This window comes from Lagopus muta, chromosome 7 (genome assembly GCF_023343835.1).
Source record: "Lagopus muta isolate bLagMut1 chromosome 7, bLagMut1 primary, whole genome shotgun sequence".
Taxonomy (NCBI): Eukaryota; Metazoa; Chordata; class Aves; order Galliformes; family Phasianidae; genus Lagopus; species Lagopus muta.
Window position 1 is genome coordinate 27,579,127 of NC_064439.1, and position 12,319 is coordinate 27,591,445.

The 12,319-nt window shown below is 34.1% G+C and overlaps 1 protein-coding gene across 5 annotated transcripts in view; it reads right to left on the reverse strand.

Annotated features, from left to right (window-relative positions):
- Window positions 1-4,168: 4,168 nt before the first annotated feature.
- Window positions 4,169-12,319, reverse strand: part of AGMO (alkylglycerol monooxygenase) — a 183,791-nt gene continuing 175,640 nt past the window's right edge. For 3 of the 5 annotated variants that reach the window (XM_048951394.1, XM_048951396.1, XM_048951395.1), the window contains one exon: window positions 4,169-9,453. In XM_048951394.1, coding sequence (XP_048807351.1) covers window positions 9,373-9,453 — 81 coding nt within the window. In that variant the 3' untranslated portion in view covers window positions 4,169-9,372. Of the gene's footprint in view, window positions 9,454-11,097; window positions 11,280-12,319 lie in introns of all 5 variants that reach the window. The other 2 variants (XM_048951397.1, XM_048951393.1) reach the window with 1 other exon arrangement.

Consider the following 12,319-nt stretch of genomic DNA (forward strand, 5'->3'; position numbering starts at 1 on the left):
CTATCCTTCTAAAAAGCTGTACCACAAGATGTCAGTATCCAATGCAGAGAGTTCCCACATTCATTCCTGAAGGCTGTGTATGCTCTGCTTCTGAACCTTGTTCCAGTTGGGAGTTATTTTGAGTAACGAGTATGTCCAAAAAGTTGCTGGTGTATTTACCATCAATTTTCTGAAGGACTGCAGAGACAAACATAGCTGAATAATTTTTTTGCAAATGACTTCTCCAGCATAGAGACCCCATTACTTTTTATAAAGTTCCTTGCCTAGAACCCTGGACATATGCATTAATTCAAAGACTCCAATGTTCTCTTAGTGACAAATCTGTGGCTCCCAGTCCAGGGAACTTTTGTATATTAATGCAAATATCTTTAAAATAAAATTTTGCTCTATGCCACAGAACTTACAATATGGCAACTGCACTTACCTTTTAAACCACTTCTTACAGAGAGTTCAGCTGAACCATAGCTTGATGAGTTTATGATGTGAGACTTTTGAATGAGCCAAAAAGAACAATCAAACACAAAGGTCAGTACAGCTACCTAACTTAGGTCAGCAAAGGATTGCATTCTTTTTAGTAAAACACTGCTGAAATATGAACAAGCTTTTGCTTCTTTCTTATCTAATTATTGTTAAATTTTTAATAACAGTATTACCGTGGTTTGATAAAAAAGCATCAGCTCCTGCTGAAGACTGCTAAGAATAAGCACATCCTTCAGGCAGCAGGCTTTCTGTCCTACAGAAATTACACCACCTAAGCACATGGAGCATAGAGTTAGGTCTTAATGAACACAGCAAGGGTATTTTTCATTTACTTTACACCTGCTGGTTCTTGTTGGAGACAGGTCTCTTACTAATCTTCTCTCATGTGATACTGACAGCAGGAACCTTATCTGGGAGACTCTCCATCTTGAAATCAGGATTTACTTGAGTGATTGCCTCCAGAAATTTTGCAAAATGGGCAGCCAGAAAGCAGATAGAAAAAGCACAGCATAACTCTTCTTGACTTAAAAAATTTTTGCTCAAGTAATCCATACCCATGAACATGATGCTAGGGTCCACATTTTAGCTGGCTTTCTCCACTGGTGTCGTTTTCCTGTAGAAGGTGTAAGAAAGGCATGGAGAGCACTCAAAGAATACAGTGAAAAATTCAGTGTCAGAGGCCTCCAATACTGACTGCCACAGCACAGCAAAATCATTAATGGAATTCAGATATTCTCAAGCACTTGGAGAACATAATTGTATATAGCCTTTAGTTTCATCCACAGCTATGAAAAGCTGATGAGGAAAAAGGTTGATAAGATATTCAATGCATAGTTAAAAAAATACCACCAAAACTTATTTTCTCCAGACAAGCAAATAAGTTGCAGAGAACTTGAAAGAAAGAAATATACTTCTATATATTTCTATCACTTTTTCCTGATCAGAAACTCTTTCCCAGAAGAACAGGAAGCAAGAAGAGCTATGTATATTATTATTTTGCCCCCTTTTAAACTTTGTGTCTGCTGCATATGAAGTTAGTAATAACTTATGAAATAATTAACTTCTAGAAATACTAGAGAGTAGTTGAAATATCTGACCATGCCTTCTGGAAAACTATCTACATATTCTATTCTATGTGAACTCAAGAATAAATCGCCACATTTTAGAGACCAAATACATGTCTTCTAACCAGACATGCCCAAAGATTCAGGCACTACTAGTTCTGTTGCTCTGAAACCTCCTAACAGGAAAATGGATCTTACACTTGAGCATTTTCCACAGAATATATTTAGACTAAATAACTACATTTTCCATATGTTCCAGAAAATCTTCCAGAAAAAACAAAAACATCCCATTGCATATTTTTGGTAGTTTTGATGGAGCTCAAACTGTGCAACTGAACTGCTGAGTTACTTTTACTGATATTAATAACAGAATTATCATTTTTTCTAACACTTATTAACACTCACTAACAGTAATATTAGCTACTATTAATGCTATTTCCTCCTATAATTCTGAATTTCTTCAATACACAAAAAATTAGCTCCATAGTTATTCCTTTGTGTTACACTGCCTACAACTACTTTATTTGTGAAATGGTATCTAGAAAAAACATTATTTTAACCTTTGTTCTCTGTGGCAAAAAAAAAGAAAAAAATACATATATTTTAAATTCACTGCATCTATCAGATCGAATTGATTTCTGTTGATGCTTCACAAGCTTTGTATACAAACCTGTAGACCCATCTTCTTAAATAAGAGAAATATGATAGGTAGCTCTATACTGCATTTTAGTGGACACTTTCAATGTTTCATTGGCCAGAGCTACATCTTACCTAATTTCATTACCTTGCAAATAAATGTAACAAAATCTGACAGAACTGTGAAAATGTACATTGAAAATACATGAAAAATGCTTAAATCCACCAGCACATTATTTCATCTTCTTGACAGGCAGAAAGAACCCTACGATGGATTAGAAGACCCATTTGGTTTACATTTACTTAAAGCATAGTTTCATGGAGAACTTCTTGTTTTCTTTCTGCAGCATTGAACCTCAGGTGAGGACTGTATGAAATCTCTTCATTGCTAAAACTATTAAAAAATAAAAAGTTCAAATGGAAAACCTGGCCCTGCAGTTCAGGTTGGCCCTCTTAAATTTGAATTTCACCTTGCTAAAAAAGGACATGAGATAAAATCTGTTCCAGCAGGGTCCCTATATGTCCCAAATAATCTCTGCTGCCTAAGTGGTATGGTGATATGTATGTAAGAAATATCATAGGCATGAAGTTACTGTAAGATTTTTCTCATAACAGAAATACTGCTAATGCAGGAAAAAAAAAAAAAAAAAAAAAAAAAAACAGCTATCTCATTATTAGCCATGAAGACAAAAGTATATTATTCCTCTATAACTGCCATATTTAATGGAAAATGTCTTTTATATAAGAAAATAAAAGACGATCTGATTTTCAATGGCAAACATTGCTGTTACAGTCTCAGAATCAACCCTTTTATTTCTCCCACCAATCCCTGATCACCAGGCTCCCCTGTTAGACATCACTATGGAATTCAATTTGTGGTAATGCACAGGGAACTGGAGTACTTAGAGTTTTCCAGAAATAAGCATATTGGTACCTACAATGATGCAGTTTAAACACCTCACCCTCTCTCAAAGCATTTTCTTGCACTGTGATTAACAGAAGAGTAAAAATAAAATCTGTTCTTTCAGAATGATTAAAGGTAATGAGTCAGCTATGAGTCATAAGTGGAGAGAAGGTAAAAGGCTGTCAGAACTGAAAGCACAAAAGCTGCTACTTGAAGCAGAGAAGCACTGCCGTTAAAAAAAAACAGGCTCGTGACCTCAATGCAGATAGACACCATCATGAGACATGATCACACACAGTAAGTTAATAGGTTACTCTTCAGTCTAAAAAGTGGGATTCAATTGTCTTCACATGTTATTTTTATTTCTTGGCAAATATTTCTATAATTGTAATTTGTAATTGTAAAAAATAATTGTGCAGATAAGTACACATGTTCAAGGTTTATGGAAAAATCCAAGTAGCGAAATCATCATAAATTCCATTGTGTTTGAAATATTCCATGATTTTCTTCATTCAAACTCTGTTTAATCAAGCATTATTACTACTGGACTCTTTCTCCACTACACTAAAATCAGTAGGTTAAAATATAGTGCATAAAAACTGCAGTAGTACTTCATAAGGCAAAGACATCCATTGATAGCTAAAGCACAGCACTGATGAGAAAAAAAAAAAAAAAAGAGGAAGGAATTAGTACCAAAGAATCAGTAAAGGGAGTAGAAAATGGAAAAAGGACTGTGCTATGTTACTGGCATGGAATTAGAAAATGACTCATTAGAGGAAGCTAGGCAGACATACATAAAATAAATAAATGTAACATTAAAAATATATGAGCATTGTACTGTGTGTTTTGATTAACAGATGAATATAATGTTGACTAATAAGAATAGTAAAGTAGTCACCTATAGATAAATATATTTGGCTTTCATCAATAAAAAACATAACTTTCCCTGTGGGTACGAAATGTATTGTTGGGTTGATCTACACATTGAGAAAAAAAAAAAAAAAAAACAACACCCAACTGATAAAAAAAAAGAAAGACTTTTTTTTTTTTTTGCTCTGATAAATAAACACTGGAGGGGAAGAGACGGGCTGAAATAAAGGATGAAGCATAAAAATATAGAAAGGGGAGGGAGGGGAGGATTCATTTTGTGTCACTTTTCTTTGCCAAACCATAAACACAAGGACACTCAGCAATTCATTCTTACTCAATGTTTCCACATTTTTCTGCTGTTTTCCATAGGTGGGGCAAAAATGACAAAGGATTGAGCCAAGTTTTCCATTGGCCCTATTAATATGGAAGCCTGCTCCAATATGTGAGATATCTAATTTTGGTTTACCTTGTGGTTTGCATCTTAGTTTTAAACTCTGTATTTTTACACTCATTTTCTTTTCAGAAACACACAATCCTGAAGTATACAAATTATCTCTGGCTATACAAATTATATCTTGCTTGCACTGAACACACCTGGTAGGAGTTAGAGGCTACATGACGCACTATGGCTTAGGGTAGTGGGCCCTGGGCCCTTTAAGTGTTTGTTCTTTGGATCATTTTGTTTTAACCCCAAACTTAATAGCCTAAATACAAGCAGAGAACCAGGAAACCCAAGAAAACTCTGCCTTGTTATATTTTCTCATACATAAGTATGAAAAGAATGGAAAAAGGAGTGACCAAGAATATTTTTTCCCACTTTCCCATTCCCATTTTCAGCATTAGCTATACCAAGAGTTCACTAGTCAAGCCTCAAGTAATTACTAGTTTAAAAAGGAAAGTATTTTAAAATATTATTTGCTAAAATCTTATTATCTGTCTTTTAGATTATGAAACATCTATAGCTTGTTTTCTGCAGTTAGAAACATTCCATAATAAAAGTAAATAATTAAAGCAAAACAAAATAAAATCAGCAATTATACGATTCCAGAAGGCAGAGTTTAATGAAAACAATCTATGGGCAACATCGTTTGCATAATATTGCAAGATACAATTAAAGTAATGCTTTAATTATTTTTTGCTCTCCCTAATGAATTTCATGTCTGAGTCACAGCTCTATGTACTAAAACCTAAAGATCTAATAAGAAAATTCTGAACAACTCTTACACTTCAGCGCCACTCAGCCTTGTACTAATTATGTAATATGAAATCCTGAAAGCTCAGAGAAATATGTCTTTGTTTGCCTTTAAAGAGAAATTTCAAAATATGTCATGTGATCAGTTCCTTTCTTTTAGAAAATTTTAGGAAACAATGCCCATAATCCCGCAGACTTGAGTGAAGCAGCTTACTAACTGCAATGCAGAACACGCAGCTGTAACTTCACTGTTTTTCCCCCTATCAACTCTGATTTTAACATAGCACAAAGAAAATCATGCAGCAGCTTCCAGGAACAAGTAGCTGTGCAACTACACTGCTTTTAATTAATTAACTATACCAAAGCTTGAGTTGCAGTGAATATTGCAACACTCTTGTTTCTACATAGGGAATGTTCCAATACGAAGGACAGCAACAAAATTTTCAGTGACTTCAGTGGCAAAGTCAGGTATGAAGGGAACAAAGGATTCAGCTGTTTACCTCTGGATTTTCAGTTAACACGATACTGATGTGTACAAACTTTGGGCAAGGGCTTGTGTAAGGATGTGACAACAGCTGGAAAGAGTAACGGAAGTCACTGTTTAAATCTCTTGTTGAAAGAAAAAGAAGATTCTGTCGATTGTTGGTATTCTCCCAAAGGTGTGAATTTTAAAGATAAACAAAACCAAATTGAAGTCTTAAGCAATACTGCATATACTATAAATGCAATTATAATGTTTCTGACTTGGACATGTGATACTAGGGCTTTTGCTTGCAGAACATTATTGTTTCCAGAGATATAGAACAGTGGATCTCTAAAAGAAAAAGTTACTTGCACAACATCTGTTAAACAAGAAAAACATTTTGTTCACTAATACTCTCATATAATTATCCTACAATTGTTGGAACTAAACAGTGTAGACAAATAAATAAGCCATGAAATCTTAAAAATGTGTGGAAAGAAGATATATCCTAATGATAAGCAATGTTTGTAGTCAGAATTTAATTCATTCAATTAATGTTACGTAATATATTAACAATGCATAATTCAATTCACTAGCCAGCTGGCCTGGAGAGCCTTTTGATAATTCAAAAATAGAGACAGTAGAACTAGATCCAAGTTCTAGAACTAGATCTAAGGTTTAAGGTAACTAAAAATTAAAATAGTTCCTATAATAAAATTATGAGAAGCAGCTTAACAGGGATATAGCTACCTATCACATAGCTAACAGGAGAATGATGCAGTCGAGAGCGTTTCCACAAGCCTGTCCATGAAACTCTTTTCCGGTAAAGGCAAACTCTAAATTCCATTCTGTAACCAAAGAATTGTTTATAGATACATAGTAGACTTTGCTATAAAATACAGGATACTGGGATAACCAATACAACAAGCTTCTTTGACTCTCCAGCCATAGGAATCATTGTCTCAAGTTGCTCCTCTCCTGTACCATACTTTCAGATAAAATATACACAATGGCAACAGTCCTTGGAAGTAGGAAACAAATTTAAAATTTCTTGGAAAGAGGAAATGAATTTGGCCTCTCTTTTAATGACTGATTTAAAAGTTTTTAAAAGGGGCTCAGCCTTTTTAGACACGTAAGATATTCACAGTGGTAGGTACCCTCAGAAAATTTGGCCAAATTGGGTTGGCGAACAGAGGAATGTTTCATTTCCAAATTCCCATCAAGCTGAGAAGTGACTTTAAAGGTAAAAGAAGTAAGGCTTCTGTAGATTTCAGTACCTCTAACATACATCATACACGTTATCTTATGTCTGTATTTCACATATTTATTAGAATGGATCCCATACAGATACAACTGCTGTCTCTGGAATAACATATTACTTAAACTACTGTGCCTTCTGTATTTGTCAGTTATCTGTATTTTGTCATTTTTTTGTAGGCAAATGATAGAATAAGAAAATAGTGATTTATACAGAATAGATAGTCCTATTCTAGGTCTAGGAGCGGGACTTCAAAGATCAGCTAGCCCAACTGTGTGACCTCTTCAGGGCTGAATTAAAGCATATTAGTGAGGGCTTTGTCCAAACATCTCTGAAAACTGATAGGCATGAGATGTGTATCTCAATCTGAATTTACTTTTGAAATCTCATTCCTTTGATTACTTCATGTAAGCTAATGGAATTCATTATGATATCTTTAAAATTTAATTTAGATCTTCACTATTTTCCTTCAAAGACTGTGGATTTTTAAATGCAGATTTTCAGTGTCTTAAGAACAACTGGTATCACAGAAAGTTGAAACTTCATTGCAGAAAAAAAAATACAGACACATGGAGTTTTACCTCAGCTGACCAAGAAAAAACTAGAAGATATTAACTCATTTTCCTGTTTATTATACTACTGTCACTAAATTGACCTCAATTTTTTTTGAGGTAATGTTGATGTCACTGTTATAAATTTTTGAAGTATAGGTGTACAACTTAGGAAGTTAAAACTTTAGTTGATCATGTTGTACTTCTGGAATCAGATTCTGCTATTTTCTTAAATATCTAATAGTTTTTTATTGAAACAATCCAAATTTCATACTTTAATTATGGCAAGAGACACAATCATTACTACCATCACTGTGATCCCACAGATGGGAAAATTCAGGCAAAGATATGGTAAGTTTTGGTCAGAAACAGTAGAACTCCTGGCTGCTGCACAAGTATGTTAATCATGAGATTGTATTCAGCGGTATACAATTGTATCTACTCATTTCTTAAATAGACATTTACTTATACCAGGTTATGAGTAAATGTTCAAATTAAACTTTTAAATAAGTACTTTAAATATAATTAATTTTATTGCTTTCATGGGGCTTTTTTTAATCTTCTCATTATTTACAGTGAAGATGATCCACAAGTAAATCTTTCATTTAAGCATGCCTTAAAGTTAAGAAGGTATCATCCTTACTTTGCAGCCCAGATCTTAGTATATCTAATTGAACAAACACCTAATTTCCTCAGTTGAACATTTCAGACTCTAAAGTGATGGGCAAAAGTCACTTGATCTAAATACAGAGTAACTTAAAACACTGCAATTTCATTAATATAAATTCAGTGTCTGAATAATGACTTACCAGAAACATCCAGTTACATAGTCTGTGGCATCTTTTATGGCTTAAGACTGAAAAGGTGCATTAATTAAAAATAGGCTCGCTTTATATTTGAAGTTGGTTAGCATGCCCTTACTATCCTAAAAGAAACTGGAATAAGAGAAAAACAAAAGAATCCCATTTTTAATTCAAGTATTATTGTTAGCTTGAAGCATGCAAGAGAGCTTGCAGTTTTTAGCTACTTGACTTTAAACACTACTAAAAGTTCTGGAGCCAAGTAGAAGTTGGAAGAGCATAAGGAAAGAAAAACAACCTAGCTCCAGTATTTTTGCCAGTCCTGCTGTTTGGAGACTCCCTTTACCATTTGTATTTAATTTTCCTATCTTAGTAGAAACCATCTTTCCAGCAGCTCCTGAAAGATGTGCATCTCCCCTGAGATCACCTCCACAGGAAATTATGAGGAATTAAGGGCCCAGCCTTGCAAATATTTTGTCATGTGAGTAACATTAGTCAATGGGATACTTGTGTGCAAGTGCTGGCTTGATCATATCTAAGGTTGGCAATTGCAGGTGTACTCCTTAAATAACTCAGTCCAAACTGAAAGCCTGCATTATAAAATGCATATATCCGTCAACTTTCCTGAAGATATTTCAACTTGTACTATTTTGAGATATTTTATCATGCTGTTTTTAGTAATTGTCTTGCCTCAACTATACATCCTCATGTAGCTGTATGCTAGGAACACCAAACCATGACCCTTATGGAAAAACTGATATTCATATATCAGCTGGTTGCTTTATACCAGATTGCTACAAATATGTTTTAAAATATTTCTATTCTGAAAATACTTTTCACATATGGTTAACTACTAATAAACATACTGAAAAATCCTATTAGTTTTACATGGCTTCTGTGACACGGTGATACTTTGAAAAAAAAAAAATGTTATGAATGAACATTTTATTTAAATAGAGGTAAAATTAAATATTTTAAAAATCAAGTAAATTCACTTTCCAATGAATCTTTCAAATCTTCATATGAAATCAAACCCCTTCTATCATATGTAAAATGACTATGATTCAGTAGGAGTCATAGCTGATTAATTCCAAGGAACGTAGGTTATTCCAAAGCATTGTTTCCATAATTCAAGTGGTGTCATATTTGCTCTTTCAGAGATGTTTATCTTTAGATGAAGTAATCCGCCTCATAGTTTGAATTCCCCAGAATGCAATGCAGAGGGAAAACAAGACCTACAACACAAAATTTAAAATAGGCATTATCATTTTATACATAATACTTTAAAAATTATATTTATCTGTAAACATGAGTGTATAAAAGCACAAAACTCCTAAGGAGGAAAATTACAGGACTATTCTAGGCATACTGATAAATTCACCTTAAGAAAACATGCTTTCCTTTTCTCTTACTCTTCTTGTTTCCATTTGTTCTTTCTGAATGGCATCAAAACATGGTAACTGGCAGCCTGTATGACCTTCTCTATTTCATAGCAAAAGTTGGATTTAGAGTGCTCAGAATTACATACGATAAGACAGGACAATAACACCTTCTGTGCCAGAAGGTAAGTGAAAAAATGTTGAATTTTGTTTACTTGCAAATAATGTCTGAAGATGCCTAGCATGGCAAGTTGCATGGTAGTATATAAATACCTAAAGTAGTCTTAAAAACAGTCTATGGTAAATGAGATATCCCGGTTGCAGTACTTTAGATAGACACTTATTCCCCAACAGCTGTGTTGAGATATAAACTTGATTTGAAATAATTTAGGAAAAATAGTGTTTTCCTTTGTTCCGTGCATTTTTCATTAGCCAGCAAAGTTTAATAAGAAATCTGCATTTTATAATTATTATTATTAGTTTGCTTGCTAAAAACCCCTTGAGGATAAGTGGGAATATTTGCAGGGTTGAATCTAATTCAGGTAATAACTTTGTCTACACAAGTAGAGGATGATACACTTTGCATGCGTATGTGAAATGTTGTGTTTTAAAAGCTGATATAAATGTCACATTTGGAATAAAGTTTTCAAGAATATGACAGTCATGGTTTATTGAACATAAACTGAATTAACATCCAATTTTCCTAGAAGGTATTTCATCCAGGTGATTTCTTTTGTTTGTTTGAAGGGACAGAAAATTCAGAGTTTTTTTTTTTTTAAAACTCAAGTTTAATAATTTTCTCAGGTTTATCTGTAATATAAAAGTACTGACTAGAACAGCTCCAATTTTAAAATACACATCATTTAACTTTCAACATTTAAAAATGTATGGCTCCAAAACTTACTACTGTCCTCATCTGCACATTCATCAAAGTACATGAGATCTGAACGTGCAATATAAATAAAAATGACCATAATAGCTAAGAGATACTAATTCTGCATTGGATGGAATGAAGTCTGATCCCCCTCACAACCTATCTGGGACAGGTACAACCTCAAATTATCTGTACACTGCATAGTTATTAGCATGAAAGTAACACAGCTCCAATCCGATAAAATTCTCTTTCAAGGAAAATTCTCTTCAACTATTCTCACTGCAGATTTTAATTCTAGTTGACCAAGGATAGGCCGTGTATTTAGAAATTCTGATGACACTTAGTGCTATAGGTCTCATTTTTAAGAAAGACTCGTAAAATTTTTCTGAAACTCCAATAAACAAGTATTTTGGTGAGAATTTTATTTTTTTTTTCCCCCCCATGTTACCACAAGTACCTTGTAAAATCTGAGTACATCACCTCATGACTCAATTTTACAGCTATGGAGTGGAGCACTGCTGCAGGCACATGCTCTTCTTGTTTCATGAGATTTGCTTTATTTCTACACTGAGATGTTGATGTAGGAGAAAAGCAATTTTAAACAACTATCTGCATTTCTGATTTACCTGTTATGCAATTGAGATCCATGTGAATTGTGGTACACATAAAATGATAATATCTTCTGACTGTGGAAAAACTCTTTGTCATGCTAGCTTGAGAAACAGATCTTATTCACTTGTCAAAATCAGTACTTCTGACACGCTACTAAACTCACTTCATTCCTCACCTCAAAAGATCACTTCTATTCCTGGAAGACACATTAAATATAGAAGTATTTCATTTTCAGAAGCATTCTTAAGCACATTTAATGACTGAAATGCAGGGCATTTGTAGGGGATTAATGACTGCTGGGAGATGATGATCACCTGAAGAAGTACAGCTATGGGCCATTAAGCCCCAGGAAATGTTCTCAGCTAAAGATGGTTATTGCTATTATAGGCTGAAAATGAAAAAAACATGTTGGGTGAATTTTTCTTTTAAAAATAGAGCAACGCAGCTTCTTTCTTAATTAAATTATTCATTATGATTTTCATAAAGCATGCAATCAGAGCCTGTGGGGGTATTCTTCAAATTGCAGTTATTGCATCCAGAATGAATAACCACATCAGGCACACTGTGGATCTGCAGAACAAGTTCGGCTTCATCATTCTATAACAGTATTGATTCACTGCCTATCAATGTCAGGACTGCCAGTACGCGATGGAAAATAACCCATTCATGAAATAATAATGCTTCAAGGTGGATAAAAAAAAAAATCAGGGAAAAAAATTAAGGGGCCAAATCCTCCCTTGCATGACACAAGTTCTGGCTGGCTCTATAGCTACAATGCTGACCTATAATGAGCAGAGCCAGCTGCATGGGGCGACCAAGCAGAAACTTGCTATAGGAGCTGGAGTTCAGTTTCTTCTGATTACTGCTACGTACTCTGGAGGTAAAAGGTTTGTTCCACTTGAATAAATGGTGCAGTCAGGAGATGTCAGTAATGGAAAACCAAGCTGATACGTGCCAGAATTCAGAGCAGACAGTAGTGTGGGCAGCAGGAAGCAGTAGAAGAGCATTTCACCAGGAGACTTAAACTATAATTAACAGGTTTTTTGTTTTTTTATTTTTTTAAACATATTGGAAGAAACATGAAACTTATATATAGATACTCTGAATTTTCTGTTCAAGTTTCTAGGATCCTAAGTGAAATTTTAGTTTGTTTGCTTGTTTTTCCCTTTTACAGTTATCTAAATTTTTAGATAAATTTAGATTTTTCACATAAATTGGCATTCTTTCTCAAATGGT